The sequence below is a fragment of the Dendrobates tinctorius genome, unplaced genomic scaffold (genome assembly GCF_039654945.1).
Source record: "Dendrobates tinctorius isolate UK_male_01 unplaced genomic scaffold, ASM3965494v1 ptg000250l, whole genome shotgun sequence".
NCBI classification, from domain to species: domain Eukaryota; kingdom Metazoa; phylum Chordata; class Amphibia; order Anura; family Dendrobatidae; genus Dendrobates; species Dendrobates tinctorius.
In genome coordinates this window covers 45,459,411-45,476,378 of record NW_027361917.1, presented here as the reverse complement: position 1 = coordinate 45,476,378, position 16,968 = coordinate 45,459,411, and the positions used below count along the sequence as shown (strand labels likewise).

General features: G+C 42.2%; 1 protein-coding gene across 2 annotated transcripts in view; it reads left to right on the top strand.

Moving 5' to 3' along the window:
• STRN (striatin) overlaps positions 1–1,773 on the top strand; it is a 171,074-nt gene extending 169,301 nt beyond the window's left edge. For both annotated transcript variants that reach the window (XM_073557662.1, XM_073557663.1), the window contains one exon: positions 604–1,773. In XM_073557662.1, coding sequence (XP_073413763.1) covers positions 604–773 — 170 coding nt within the window. In that variant the 3' untranslated portion in view covers positions 774–1,773. The remainder of the gene's footprint in view (positions 1–603) is intronic.
• The last annotated feature ends 15,195 nt before the right edge of the window (positions 1,774–16,968 follow it).

Below are 16,968 nucleotides of genomic sequence, written 5' to 3'. Positions count from 1 at the left end.
GGCGCACTTCCTGGATGTCTGGAGCGCTTTTTGAGCTCATTTTCATGTCTAAGCTTCCTAATGATGGGATTGGCCCATGTCCTGTCACCTGCCAAAAGACCTGCGTATTTCTCGCAAGTCACGTGTGGTCCGTGTGTAATCCGTTTTTTTTGCCCACCCATAGACTTGCATTGCCTTACTACGGGCGTAGTACGCTGACAATCGCAGCATGCTGCGATTGGCACGGACCGTAGAATACGGGCGAGAATTATACGGCTGTTGGGAGCTGCCCCATAGAGAATCATTTGTCCGTGTGTAATGCATGCTTTTAACGCCTCTCGCTCGTCCGTATTCCTCTCTAGTGTGACCCCGGCCTTAGACAAAAAAGGCACTTGTTTCCTAGTATCAGATAACCCCTTCAAAGAACAGTTATCCTCTTCTGCCTAAAATGGTACAATCGGTGATTGTTACCCCCTTTCCATCCATCCAGTAATATTCCAGCTTGTGAGAAGATTCAAGTCTGCTAAATATCATGCCTTTGCTACAACAGTCTCTTGCCGTGATGTTTTTCCTGTTCATCTTCTGTCTGCTTTTATCCTGTTAATGTATGCTCATTTTTCACAGGTCATGACTGTTCAATACGTTTATGGAACTTAGAAAGCAAGACCTGCATACAGGAATTCACAGCCCACCGCAAGAAATCGGATGAGTCCATTCACGATGTGGCATTCCACCCATCCAAATGCTACATAGCCAGTGCGGGCGCAGATGCTCTTGCCAAAGTTTTTGTATGACACCGTGCTTACCTGTAGTTTTTAATTTACTGAAGCAGCCACTCAAAACCAGAGACGTGCTACTAATGACCGAAGATTTGATTTAACCGGCCTTTCTTTTCTTCTTGTGTTCAGTAATCAGGATAACATGCAAAAAACAATGTTGTGGGCTTAGTTTTGCGGGGTGCTGTTTTCTAATCTAATGGTTTGTTCAGGGTGCTGTGAACTTATCTGGTGCTTGGAGCCAGGATTCTGTCTTTCAAATGACCTCTGAGCTACAGTAGCAGCATTTTATTTTTAAGAGTGCACATTTGACCAGGCAGGCCTGGATCAAACTACTTTCCAACTCTTGCGGTTGTGGCAATTGGGACAATGTAAAAACGGCCGGTGGGACGGCAAATAACTACAATATAGGAAACACAGCGGGCAAGTACTTACCACTCCCCTTTCTCACTTAAACTCCTGCAAGCATATTTGGGGGAAACTACGGACCTCTTACATGTCAGTTCTCATTATGCTGCCTTCTCAACTTGGAGCTGTCAATTGAGAAGGGCAGCATTTCCCAATCCAATGGTCTGCTTGTAACAAGAGAAATCCATGTACAACAGACAAAAGAACACACTTTCTATTTTAACTGCTTTGTTTAGTATCCGTTGTGTTGTGTTCTTTGAATGTACTTCTAGGTAAAAACCAAAATAAATTCCTAAAAAAAGATTAAATATGCTCCCTACATCCAAGGTCCATTTTGGATACTGCCTGCAATTATGGGCATCATTAGAATGGAAGTCCAGTGGCCAACATCATGACTAAATGTACTGCTTCTAGAGGCTTTTTACCCTGACTAAGAGATTTCCCACAGCAGCAATTTCACATTACCTCCTTGAATTTTTTAATTTTTTTTTTTTTTTTACTGTCAAATTAGAAATACATGAACTATTATGCATCTTACGTGTAAATAAGAATGCTATTTAGGAACAGACTTGTCACTAGGCACATAAGAAATAAATAACATTTAGATCAATGGTAACTGTAGCATCTGTGCAGTGTATGGTTCAGCCACATTGTGTCTGTTATTAGATGTGTGAAAAAACAGACAAACCAATAAAATGTTTTGCTGCCATTTAATCATACTGGTGAGATGTGCAGAATAACAGTGATTACACTGTAATTAGTGATGAGCGAGTATACTCGTTGCTCGGATGTCCTCCGAGTATTCTGGTGTGCTCGGAGATTTAGTTTTCATCGCCTCAGCTGCATGATTTGTGGCTGCTGGACAGGCTGAATACATGTGAGGAATGCCTGTTTGCTGGGAATTCCCACATGTAATCAGACTGTCTAGCAGCCACAAATCATATAGCTGCTTCGACAAAAACTAAATCTCCGAGCACATCCAAATACTCAGAGGACACCCGAGCAACGAGTATACTCGCTCATCACTAGCTGTAATGTTTACAGAGGTTCTCTAGGGTTCGAAAAAGTGTTTGCTATCTGAAATCAGCCACATTTCCATGGGATTACTGCAGCTCAGCCTTATTTATAGGGGGCTGAGTTGCAGTACTGAGCATGGACTTTGGACAAGGATGGCCAGTTTAGAAAAAATACAAATAACCCTATCTTTCTAATCAGACAAACCTATTTTTAAGGACACTATTTTAGTGCAAAATATATTGATTAAAATATTCTAGTCCTAAACCACTGTGACAGACACTGCTAATAAAAAAAATAAATAAAAATAAATGACCATACACCTGTTACCTAGAAGATTCAGTAAGGCTGCCGTAAATCTATATACCCTCCTCCTTTCCACACCGGCCGCATGCCTTCTGTTCTAGTGATGAGCGAGTATACTCATTGCTTGTGTTTTCCTAAGCATGCACGGGTGTCCTCAGAGTATTTTGGCGTGCTTGGAGATTTAGATTTCGTTGTCTTATCTGCATGATTTGCGACTTGCAGACAGGCTGAATACATGTGGGAAATTCCCTAACAAACAGGCATTCCACACAATGTATTCAAGCTGTCTAGCAGTCGCAAATCATGCAGCTGAGGCGACAGAAACTAAATCTCCAAGCACGCCAAAATACTTGGAGGACTCCCGAGCATGCTCTGGAAAATCCGAGCAACGAGTATATTGATCAATGTAATCAATGTCCTCTTATAATAAGGCATCGGGACTTTGACATTATACACTGATCTTTGGTTGTTGCTAAGTCTTTCCCAAAATGTTTTTGGGAAATGTATCCCTTTACAAAAGTGGTTTTCGTTCAAAATACTTTTATTAAATGGCTGCAAGTCCTATGAAAAGGCAAACTGAAATGCCACTGATTTAACACAATGATTTTAATATCTTCGGCTTGTTTAAAGGAAAGAAATGAAACGTGGCTTTTTACTTAGATATTGAAATTGTGGATTATTTGTGTATTTGACTTTTTTGTTGAGTTTTTTTCTTACTTTTTAGACTAATTACAAAGATTTATTTGGAAATTCTAAAAAAGCTATGTATATTATATATAAATATATATATATATTGTAAACATATATTAAATGTGTTGAGTATGGGATGACTCAAGGGGTGCATTTTAATCTTTTTTTTTTTTTTTTTTTTTTGTACTGAGTTCTTGAGTGTACACAAATAATGGTATGGGTATGACATTGAGTATTTTGCTGTTACATACTATATCCAAATTACAGCTGTTTCAATTGATGTACATACATCTTAAGTTGGCATGCTTGTTTTACTGACTGTAATATTTAGTTGATTAAAACCTGAATGTAAGTAAAAACTGGCTTTTTAAACTCAAGCAAGATAAAAAAAAGACCATTGCCATCTGTTGCAGTTTAATTATAGGCATAATAGAAGGTGCCTTTAATAGAGAACTTTATGGCAAAAGTAATGTACTGATCATATGCGCAAAAGAAAACTGACAGAAGTCATTGAAAAACTTGTCGCAAGTCATATACGTTTGTTCCAGTATTCACAACTTTTAGAAGAAATTTGAAAATTAAGAAAAAATTGCATTCACGTGAGGGCATCCATTTAAGTTTAAGAGTAAAAATTCACATTTTATTAATTTGTTTCCTTTCTAGAACATGCAATATCCAAGACTCTGCATGTGCCACCATTATTTTGTGAATGTGTACATATATAAAGACAATATATTTGGACTGTAGAAAATTTTGAAAGCTTTGACATTAGATTTGAAATTGACCGTGTTTGAAGCGATGATAAAAAAAATCACGTTTTGTTCCAAACCTCCTTTGAATCTGAGTATAGATTATGTGAAATGAAATAAATATGGATGAGTGCTGGGTAAAGTCAACTTGCCATGGTAATTTTTATTTTCAATATCAATGAAGGGAAAACTATTTGGATGAATAGATTTATTGATATGTAGATTTTTAAATTGCATGTTTGTTTTTTTTAATTGTACAAATTTATCAAACGTTTTATGCAAAAACATATTTACTGAAAACTAGCCACCTTGTAAAGTATACATATATATAATTTAAAAAAAAATTGGAATGTTTTATAGACTTAAATGTGCCACTGATTGTGCAAAATTGTACAAGCAGCAGTGCATAGTTCTTCCTCTGTGCACGTGCTTTTGTAGCAGATGACTGTAGCACTTTTTGATCTGTAACGCCCGTGAAAAAAATTATTAAAAATGATCGTTACCCTTGAATACCAGCGGCAGCAATGCAGAAAGAATATGATGTCCAACTTTTCTCTCGATCGCATAGGAATACAGACCACAGTTGCGTTTTACTTTTATATCAAGCACCTTCAGGAAATGCTGCACATTCCAGCTGCAAGCATGTTACTCCATGTAACCGTATAAAACTGAATATGTGCACTAGTTTAAAGATTTTTAAAATATTTCAACACAGTAGCAATGGATTGCATTTGTTAATATGATCGTTTAATAATCGCCTTTTGTATGAACATGTGCTACCATGAAGTAAGATGCTTGCATCTATTCCTGAGCCTGGTTTTGAAAGTAGAAGGTGTTTCCTGAAATTGCCAAATTTCTAGTCGTTTTAATGTAAAACTCTAATGCTAAACACCAGTTCTCAGCTCTTATCGCTTGGTGTTCTGATAATTTTCAGCACTGATGGAAGTATAAAACTTTCTGCTCATTGCTACTGCTGGTCCATGTATGAGGTTTTATAATGCCAAAGTTGCACCTGGTGTCCTTCTAGTTAAAAGCCCAAATACGCAAGACCTATGTGGGCTGAAGAATGCTCGTACTGCATCTACTGAGTTGGACTTGTTCAGCCAATGATCTAGCCAGTGGATATGATCTGCCAAAGAAATGCAATATAACCGATCGGACTTTTGAGCAATGAGGAACTTATCACCAGTCAAAATGAATGAATCGTTTGTTGTGGTCAAGGGTCCAAATTCCCTGTTTCAGATGACTTTTCTATATATGGAGACCTTTTTTTTTTTTTTTGCCCTAGGAGTGTATTCCTAATTTGTGATTTTTAGATAATTTACATGAATTTTTTGTTATGCTATGGAGGAAAACTATAGCTACTGCTGTTTAAAACTGGTACTTTTCCAACTACCAAAATCATTCCTAAGGACACAATTGTTAGCAATTGGTATGTTAGTAGTAGACCGAACCTTTTAGACAAAGGACTAGACCTTTTATTTGGTTGTAAATAGAGATGGTCTGGATGTTGGATTTGTCGGGTTCGGCCAAACAGTTTAAAAAAGAAATTGTGTTTGAGTGCCAGAACATCACCCGAACCCCATTCGCTTAAATGGGGGCCCAAACATCCAGTGTTTGCCACGCTGTCATGTGCATGACAGCGCAGCAAACATTGCTTCTGATCGACTGTCAGAGCCGTGGTTCCCATGTTGTCATATGACATTGTGAGCCCGCAGCTGTTATCAGAAGGAAAAAGTTTTAGTAATAACAGCGAGAGCAGGCGGCGACTGATGGAAGTGCTACATTAAAAAAACTGCATGGGGGTTCCCCTGTATTTTTGATAGCCAAGCAAACTTCTGCTGTCACCTTTAGGAAGGCTGGTTATCAAGAATAAAGGGGTCCCCCCATTTTTTGAAGACTAACCAAGCCAAGGCAGTCAGCTGGGGCCTGGTATTCTCAAGTTGGGAAGGGGCCATGGACTTTGCCCGTTCCCCCAGCCTAAAAATAGCCAGCATCCACCCAGAAAAGGCATATCTATTAGATGCACCAAGTCTGGCTCTTTGCCTGGCTCTTCCCACTTGCCCTGTGGCGGTGGCAAGTGGGGCTCATATTTGTGTGATTGATGTCACTTTTGTATTGTCTGGTGACATCAAGACCACGGCTTAGTAATGGAGAGGTAGCTGTAAGACACCTATCCATTACTAATCCTATAGGTATATTGTAAATAAATATAGCAAGTATAAAGTCCTTAATTTGAAATAAAGCAAAACACACTTTTCTATTTTTTTTTTAAAATAAGTTACTCACCTAACGCCTATTCCATTGAAACCCTGGTCTCCTGTAATAAAGCAATAATAAAAAAAAAAAACCAAATCCCTCACCTGTCCGTCGTTCTGTCCCATTCCGTAATCAATATCTCGGGATGAATAGTTTTCAACCTTGACGGTAACCAGATGTCAACATTTAGGCTAAGAACCACTGATGTATGAGCTGCTGAGATCGCAGCGTCAGTGACAACGGTGAAGTCATCGAGGTTTTTGCAGGTCACTGAGGGTGCATTCACAGCTTGGCTCCTGAACTGCAGGGAACTCTGTGAAATCCCCACTAGCACAGTAACAGTCTCACGGTGCAGCACTGCATTCAGAGAGTTCACCGCAGTTAACTGACATTTCTCATGGTGAACTCTGAGCTCAGTGCTGCACCGTGAGACTTTAAATGTTTTTAAAATGACCTGGGTTCCCCTGTATTTTTGATAAGCCAGGCAAAACTCACAGCTGGGAGCTGCAACCCTCAGCTGTCAGCATTAGAAAGGCTGATTATCAAGAATAGAGGGGTCCTCATGCTGTTTTTTTTCATTTGAATAGAAAAAAAACTACGCAGGGTCCCCCATCCACATTTCTGATGACCAGCCAAGCTTAAGCAGATAACTGGGGGAAGGTATTCTGAAGTTGTTCAGGTGCCATGAATATTTGACCCCCAAGCCTAAAAATAGCCTGCAGCCGCCCAGAAAAGGTGCATTAGATGCGCCATTTCTGGCGCTTTACCTGGCTTGTCACACTTTCCCTGTGATGGTGGCAAATCGGATTTATATTTGTGGGGTTGATGTCACCTTTGTATTGTCTAGTGACATCACACCCACAGGTTAGTAATGGAGAGATGTCAATAAAACGCCTCTCCATTACTAATCCTATAATCTCGCTGTGTTTATTTACCGTACAACTAAGTCTTTTAATTGAAAGAATGAATTAAACTATACTCATGTCATCGCCAGATCCACAGAAGCCAATGTCTCCTGTGATAATTCAAAAATAAAAAAAAACCATATCCCTCACCTGTCCGTCGTTCCATCACATGCCATAATCCATGTCTGGGGATAAACAGTTTTCAAGCTGGACAGTACCAAGATGCGACCGTCCAGGCCGAGAACCACTGATGAATGAGCTGCTGCGAGCGCAACATCAGCAGCGGTGACCTCATCAAGGTTACCTCAGGTCACTGAGGCTTCGTTCCCAGCTGGCACCCTGAACTCCAGTGACCACTGCTAGCACAAATAAAGTCATGCAGCGGTGAGTTCAACGTGTGAAATTTCTGGTGAACTCACAACCATGAGGCTTACTGACTGTGAGCGGTGATCTCACAGAGGTCACCGCAGTTCATTGGCTCGACTGGGAACGCAGCCTCAGTGACCTGTGGTAACCTTGATGACGTCACCGCTAGTCACTCATGCTGTGCTCACAGCAGCTCATTCATCTGTGGTTCTCAGCCTGGACAGTTGCATCTTGGCACTGAACCCGTGTTGATGAACCCAAACCGTAACATGGACTTCCAAAATGAAGTCCATGTTCAGTGTCCGAGCCCGAACAGTAGGTGTTCGGTACAGAAGCCGAACTTTACTGTTCAGGTTCGCCCATGCCTGCAATTGGATTGCTTCTTAATTACTCCAATGTACTGCATTAAAGGGGTATTCACATCTCCAAGATCCTATTATCCCAACATGTAGTAGGTGTAATAGCAAATACCTCCAATTAAAAATGTATAGTTTTTCCGATTTGCTATGTCTTTCCTCATGTGCAGGCATTGCAGGACCTTGGGTATCCATGGTTACAACCTACTAGCTAACACTATATCAGTGGTCATAACCATGGATACCTGAGGTCCTGCACATGAGGAAAGAGATGGCAAATCTGATATACTGTAGTACATTTCTAATTGGAGGCGTCTGCTGATATTACACTTTCTACATATTGGCATAGGATCTTGGAGATGGGAACACCCCTTTAGTTAAAAATGGTGGTGGTGTGACACAAGGCTGAGAGTGGATGTGCCTTCATCCCACTCACCCTCAGATGAGTATAGATTTTTTTTTTTTTTCTTTTAAACTTATCTAGTTTATTTTTTTTATGTAGCCTAGGGCTATTAGTAAGAGTTGTCCAGTAGTGGAAACCCCTGTAACTGATGTGAAATTTTGGACCAATGGACATGGTTTTTGTCTTTGTTTTATATAAAGGTTAGTAAAACTGTCAGCCTTAGTAGACGTCAGTGAATCTCTCTCCGATCACGAACCTCAATGCATGGACTGGCACGTGGGTCTCCTGACCTGAATGTGACAGCCTCATAGAAATTTATGATAGTCATGCTTTGGTTGGGAGACCAGCAGCCGATCCGTGACCAGACTGAAATCTATGGATGTCTGCATGAGCCCTTATACTAATTTAATTTTGATTAACAGACAAGTATCTCTAAAACATGCTTTGATAGCATATGGGTGAAGGCTACAAAGGTTTAATATGTTACTCTGGGGCCATTAACACAAATTGCACAAACATTCATGAGAAAAGTATCTACATCCTCTTAAATCTATTGTATTTAGTGATGAGCGAATATACTCGTTGCTCGGGTTTTCTCTACCCATGGGGTTTGAACATACAGGTGCATCTCACAAAATTAGAACTTCATCAAAAAGTTAATTTATTTCAGTTCTTCAATACAAAAAGTGAAAGTCATATAGAGTTAATGTTTATGATTATGGCTTACAGCTAATGAAAACCCAAAAGTCATCTCAGTAAATTAGAAAACTTTATAACACCAGCTTGAAAAAATTATTTTAAATTCCGAAATGTTGGCCTACTGAAATGTATGTTCAGTAAAAGCACTCAATATTTGGTCGGGGCTTCTTTTGCATCACTTTCTGCATCAATGCGGCGTGGCATGGAGGCGATCAGACTGTGGCACTGCTGAGGTGTTATGGAAGCCTTGGTTGCTTTGATAGCAGCCTTCAGCTTGTCTGCGTTGTTGGGTCTGGTGTCTCATCTTCCTCTTGATAATACCCCATAGATTATGGGGTTAAGGTCAGATGAGTTTGCTAGCCAATCAAGCACAGTGATACTGTTGTATTTAAACTAGGCATTGGTGGTACTTTTGGCAGTGTGGACAGGTGCCAAGTCCTGCTGGAGAATGAAATTTCCATCTCCAAAAAGCTTGTCGGAAGAGGGAAGCATGAAGTGCTCTAAAATTTTCTTGCAGACGGCTGCACTGATTTTGGTCTTGATAAAACACAGTGGACCTACACCAGCAGAGGACATGACTCCTGAAACCATCATTGATTGTGGTTACTTCACACTAGACCTTGGAAATCAATGTCCCAGAGTCTGGCAGAAGAGTGGACAGACAATCCAAGTTGCTTGAGGTCTAATGTGAAGTATCCACAATCAGTGAATGTTTGGGGAGCTATGTTATCTGCTGGTGTAGGTACACTGTGTTCTATCAAGACCAAAGTCGGTGCAGCCATCTACCAAGAAATTTTAGAGCACTTCATGTTTCCCTCAGCCGACAAGCTTTTTGGAGATGGAAATTTAATTCTCCAGCAAAAGGAGCCCCGGTCCAGTATTGAGTGCATTTACTGACCATTTCAGTAGATCAACATTTCGGATTTTAAAATCAATTTTTCATGCTTGTGTTATAAAGTATTCTAATCGACTGAGATACTGACTTAATCATCAACATTAACAAATAAATACTTAAAATAGATCACTCTGTTTGTAATGACTAATATGTGATGATGGCCTGATGGAACATGAGGACAAAAAGTCGCTCTCAAGTTTGGCCATGAAAAGATTCGCATACTGTGGAGCCATTTTACTTCCCATTGCTGTGCCAGTCTCCTGTAGATACCGTATTTTTCGCTTTGTAATATGCACTTTTTTTCACCCAAACTTGGGGGGGGGGATGGGGGTGCGTCTTACAAAGCGGACATGCTTTACCGGGTGTAGGCCGCAGGGGTGCCCGCAATGCTGTGGGTGTCTCCGGGTACAGCGGTGTCTCCGGTGCCCAGCCTGGGGCACTGCTGACATTTTGCAACAGGCCAGAGCCCCGGGGCACTTTCTCGGTTCCCTCTGTGATGGACTCTGGCAATATGGCCAGGGGCGGCGCGTGGTCTGATGGTGATCTCGGGACTGAGATCTCGAGAGATGAGATCTCAGCTCTGAAATCTCGTCCCGAGATCACCATCAGAGCATGCGCCGCCACGGCGGCGGCCATATTGCCGGAGTCCATCACACAGAAGGAACCGAGAAAGTGCCCCCAGGCTCTGGCCTGTCGCAAAATGTTGGCAGAGCCCAAGATTAATTTTATATTTGCCTAGAAAAAATACAGATATACAGTTGTGGCCAAAAGTATTGACATCCCTGCAATTCTGTCAGATAATATTCAGTTTCTTCCTGAAAATGATTGCAAACAGAAATTTTTTGGTATTATTATCTTCATTTAATTTGTCTTAAATGAAAAAACACAAAAGAGAATGAAGCAAAAAATTGATCATTTCACACAAAACTCCAAAAATGGGCCAGACAAAAATATTGGCACCCTCAGCCTAATACTTGGTTGCACAACCTTTAGCCTATATAACTGTGACCAACCGCTTTTGGTAACCATCAATGAGTTTCTTACAATGCTCTGTTGGAATTTTAGACCATTCTTCTTTGGCAAACTGCTCCAGTTCCCTGATATTTGAAGGGTGCCTTCTCCAAACTGCCATTTTTAGATCTCTCCACAGGTGTTCTATGGGATTCAGGTCTGAACTCATTTCTTGGCCACCTTAGAAGTCTCCAATGCTTTCTCTCAAACCATTTTCTAGTGCTTTTTGAAGTGTGTTTTGGGTCATTGTCCTGCTGGAGGACCCATGACCTCTGAGGGAGACCCAGCTTTCTCACACTGGGCCCTACATTATGCTGCAAAATTTGTTGGTAGTCTTCAGACTTCATAATGCCATGCATACGGTCAAGCAGTCCAGTGCCAGAGGCAGCAAAGCAACCCCAAAACATCAGGGAACCTCCGCCATGTTTGACTGTAGGGACCGTGTTCTTTTCTTTGAATGCCTCTCTTTTTCTCCTGTAAACTCTGTTGATGCCTTTGCCCAAAAAGCTCTACTTTTGTCTCATCTGACCAGAGAACATTCTTCCAAAATGCTGGCTTTTTTATGTCTCGGGGTAAGAAGTGGGGTCTTCCTGGGTCTCCTACCATACAGTCCCTTTTCATTCAGACGCCGACGGATAGTACTGGTTGACACTTGTACCGTCGAACTGCAGGGGAGCTTGAACTTGTTTGGATGTTAGTCGAGGTTCTTTATCCAACATCCGCACAATCTTGCGTTGAAATCTCTTGTCAATTTTTGTTTTCCGTCCACATCTAGGGAGGTTAGCCACAGTGCCATGGGCTTTAAGCTTCTTGATGACACTGCGCACGGTAGACACAGGAACATTCAGGTCTTTGGAGATGGACTTGTAGCCTTGAGATTGCTCATGCTTCCTTACAATTTGGTTTCTCAAGTCCTCAGACAGTTCTTTGGTGGTCTTTCTTTTCTCCATGCTCAATGTGGTACAAGGACACAGGACAGAGGTTGAGTCAACTTTAATCCATGTCAACTGGCTGCAAGTGATTTATTTATTGCCAACACCTGTTAGGTGCCACAGGTAAGTTACAGGTGCTGTTAATTACACAAATTAGAGAAGCATCACATGATTTTTCGAACAGTGCCAATACTTTTGTCCACCCTCTTTTTTATGTTTGGTGTGGAATTATATCTAATTTGGCTTTAGGACAATTCTTTGTGTTTTTTCATTTAAGACAAATTAAATGAAGATAATAATACCAAAGAATTTGTGTTTTCAATCATTTTCAGGGAGAAACTGAGTAATACCTGACAGAATTGCATGGTTGTCAATACTTTTGGCCACAACTGTATATACAAGGACAAATATACAAGTTTATAGTCAGGAGTGCAGTACAAGGGTTAGGGTATAGATAGGTGGCAATTACTGTGTTGGGTAGCATGTGACCACAGGAAGGTGCTGATGGATCACAGGTCCAAATCTTAGATGGTTCCTTTGGCCGTGTCAGATAATGGGTCCTCCTGCCAGTAGAAAACTCAGTCCAAAATGAGGGGCTGCCTTATCTCCCACACTCTGCACCCACCCCCGGGCTTGTGCAGCCTCTCCCCTCCCATATTTGAGAATCTGATTTTCTGTCCAGAACTGTGGATGGCCCATAACTTTCTGCCCGAAGCGCTGAATGGGTTGGCGGTGGCGCCACTGGGTTCCGTTGGATTTTTTTTCTGCACATAGAAACTAAATATGCCTACCGTATTTAATTCCAGGTAGCTATGCTTTATAACTCAATAACAGTGCTACAGGTGGCTGACGGGCACGGTTGTGTGGGGGAAGGAATGCCGATTCAGATTGTGTCCAGCTTGTCTCAGAGATATTGTATTCTGTAATTATAGGTCATTTACCAGATTCAATACCTCAGAGTCTTGCTGTGACTTGTGCCACTGTCTCCATGTGCTTGAGAAAAGAGTTCAGTTTGCTGTAGCTGCAGAAGAGTTGACACTCGTGTGTTAAGAGCTTCTTCCTGGCTTTTCAATTAAAAGAAAACAATGATCCTGTGGAATCCCAAGGGTGGGGACACATTTCAGGAGGGGAGATACCTTTACTTTATCTGCTTATCCTCCTGTCAGGGACATAGGATATAGCCAGAAGTCAGTACATGGAGCAGCAGTAGGATATTCAGGATAAGCAGCAGATGGGAAGAAACTAGACTAAAAGCTGGAGTGCAATCATCTTGCAATGAATGAAGTGTAGTGCCAAGTTTAAGTAGAGTGCTCAATCAGAAGATCATAGGGTGAGCCAATTAGGAACTTGGGTTAGAGACATTAGGAACAACACAGGTACTAGTATCTGATTTAGGTCGGTTTCACATTTGCGCTTTATAGTGCAGCGACGGCCTGCGCATGGCTGCCGCTAAGCCCCGCCCCCTACCGGCTCCCTGCCTGCCCCATCTGGTCATCGCCGCCTACTAGCGCACATGGACGCTTGCGATCTGCGCACCTTATCTTTAGCATAGGGTGCGCCGATCATGCGCTGGCCGTATGCTGCGCACTTTTGAAGGTGCGCCCGTGTGTGCCGAACGCAGCATGTTGCATTTCAGCGCGCACGGCGCACCTTCAAAAGTGCACAGCGCACTGCAAAATCCTGCTAGCGCACAATCTGCGCACCCTATGCTCAACATAGGGTGCGCAGATCGCAAGCTCCCATGTGCGCTAGTAGGCGGCGATGACTGGATGGGGCGGGCAGGGAGCCTGCAGGGGGCGGGGCTTAGCGGCGGCCGTGTGCAGGCCGTCGCTGCGCTATAAAGCGCAAATGTGAAACCGACCTTAGCCAGGAACTGTCCAGCAAACTGAATAGCTCAGAGAGAAGAGCTGCTGGGTCTGAATCCTGACAGTATCTGGTGCAATGGGAAGGGTTACAGACCAGAAGACAATTCCTGGGAACCATAGGGCAATGTTCATGCACCCAGACTTACCAGAGCTTTTCATCAGAGGCATCTGATTACTGAGATGTTCCAAGGCCATCCTGAATGGAGGGGACTATTGTGCACCAGGCAGAAGCTCTTAAACTGTGCAGATAATTTTGGCAGTTTCGTGCAAAACTCAGATATCAATACCTATTGTTGCTCCACCCTGGATTTTTGTAATTGGCCTACCTGTGATTGGACACCCTACTGAAAATTGAGCGTGTACTTTGCTTTCCTGCAGGATTGAGCCTCCAGTCTTTAGTCAAGCTGCTCCTACACTTTAGTGCTCTTTCCTGTATATCAACCTCTGGCTTCCCTACTGACTACACTACCTGCCTCTCTTCCCCCTAGTGGGTGCAATAGTTTAAACTCCATCCACAACTCTCAAATGTGCCAGCACTAGGGCACAAGTACCCAAGTCAGCAACACCATCTACATTGTATTTGATATGATGGGCTAGATGTTTTTTCTGCTGCTGCGCCGCCAACCTATTGCAATTAACTAAAGACACACCAACTCAATATCCAGCTTCATTTGTACTTAGACTGTGTCCTTTCTCAAGCAGATACCCTAAGCCCTTGTTAAACACCATTTGCCTGCCTGTTTATTGTCTCTAAATTGTTATGCTGGCACAAGGTCTGAAAGCCCCTACTCTGCTCATTGCCTATTATGTCATTTTCTGCTGTCATATTTTCTGCTATCATATTTTTATATTTTCTAGTATGTTATATAGCTATACATCTGTGAAAAAGGCATGACTTCTTTAGCTTGCATCGCATTATATAATTACCAGCAAGGCAGGCACCTGCCCTCAAAAGGGATCATTTTTGGACAATGTGTAAATTTAAGAAGCATAAAGAAGACTAAAAAGTCTTTAAGACTGTTTGCTGTCCTAGATGACACTTTTCCAGGCAATTAAAGGTTTTGCGGTATTATGATTTTCACTGAATGAAATTGTTTGTAAAAATTTGTTGAAGCTGCCAAGTTCAAATTTGAAAAAAGCAATCATCCATAAAAGTGACATTCCAGATTTGGAAAAGGGGCACTGTCCTTAAAGCTAAAAGGAGCCACATTATTAAAGCAATTGCCAGCTCACAAGATTTTGATTACATCCTTTGGCTAGGTCATTAATATCATATTTGTGAAGTTTCAATATCTGGCAACCCACTGATCATCTGTTATAATAAGCTCTGGCAGAGACCAGATGTAAACAACATGAGCTGCAATACACAGGTCCAATCAATTTACGGAGGCCACAAAACAACTCAGATTCTCTTGACTAGTAGTTCTGCAATACCTGGCAGCCTCTGCTTCATATTAAATGGGGCTGTGTATTGCAACTCTGTTAACTGTTTGCATCCTGCCACAGATAGATCTTATATACACTGCTCAAAAAAATAAAGGGAACACTTAAACAACAGAATATAACTCCAAGTATATCAAACTTCTGTGAAATCAAACTGTCCACTTAGGAAACAAAACTGATTGACAATCAATTTCACATGCTGTTGTGCAAATGGAATAGACAACAGATGGAAATTATAGGTAATTATCAAGACACCCTCAATAAAGGAGTGGTTCTGCAGGTGGGGACCACAGACCACATCTCAGTACCAATGCTTTCTGGCTGATGATTTGGTCACTTTTGAGTGTTGTTGTGCATTCACACTCGTAGCATGAGATGGACTCTATAACCCACACAAGTGGCTCAGGTAGTGCAGCTCATCCAGGATGGCACATGAATGCAAGCTGTGCCAAGAAGGTTTGCTGTGTATGTCAGCGTAGTGTCCAGAGGCTGGAGGCGCTACCAGGAGACGTGGAGGGGGCCGTAGGAGGGCAACAACCCAGCAGCAGGACCACTAACTCTGCCTTTGTGCAAGGAGGAGCACTGCCAGAGCCCTGCAAAATGACCTCCAGCAGGCCACAAATGTGCATTTGTCTGCACAAACAGAAACCGACTCCATGAGGATAGTCTGAGGGCCCAACGTCCACAGATGGGGGCTGTGCTCACAGCCCAACACCGTGCAGGACGCTTGGCATTTGCCACAGAACACCAGGATTGGCAAATTCGCCACTGGCGCCCTGTGCTCTTCACAGATGAAAGCAGGTTCACTGAGCACATGTCACAGACGTGACAGAGTCTGGAGACTCTGGAGAGCGATCTGCCTGCAACATCCTTCATCATGACCGTTTGGCAGTGGGTCAGTAATGGTGTGGGGTGGCATTTCTTTGGAGGGCCACACAGCCCTCCGTGTGCGCACCAGAGGTAGCCTGACTGCTATTAGGTACTGAGATGAGATCCTCAGAACCCTTGTGAGACCATATGCTGGTGCAGTTGGCCCTGGGTTCCTCCTAATGCAGGACAATGCCAGACCTCATGTGGCTGGAGAGTGTCAGTAGTTCCTGCAAGATGAAGGCATTGAAGCTATGGACTGACCCGCCCCTTCCCCAAATCTGAATCCGATTGAGCACATCTGGGACATCATTCCTCGCTCCATCCACCAATGTCACATTGTACCACAGACTGTCCAGGAGTTGGTGGATGCTGTAGTCCAGGTCTGGGAGGAGATCCCTCAGGAGACCATCCGCCGCCTCATCAGGAGCATGCCCAGGCGTTGTACAGTAGGGAGGTCATACATGCACGTGGAGGCCACACAGACTACTGAGCATCTTTTCCTTGTCATGAGGCATTTCCACTGAAGTTGGATCAGCCTGTAATTAAGTTTCCACTTTGATTTTGAGTATCATTTCAAATCCAGACCTCCATGGGATATTCATTTTGCTTTACATTGATAATTGTTATGTTTTATTGTTCTGAACACATTCCACTATGCAATGAATAAAAATTTACAACTGGAATATTTAATTCAGAGATATCTAGGATGTGATATTTTGGTGTTCTCTTTATTTTTTTGAGCAGTGTATAATAGACGATGGTTAGGATACCGGGTGTGGGACCCCACATCTGAAATTGATGAACTAAACTAGGTCATTAATATCTTCTGAGAGAGAACTCCTTTAAGGGGTTAGAGAGCCAATTCTCTTGAAAATCCCTATTGGAATTCTACTTACATAAGTGAATTCAGCACCTTTGTTCTATTAAGAGAGATGCTACAAAAAACAAAAGTCTGTAATAGATACAAAGTCCAAATGTTTTACCTGCACAACATGGCAAGAATATGATTGTAAAACCGTGTTTTTGCTATGAGCACCTGATA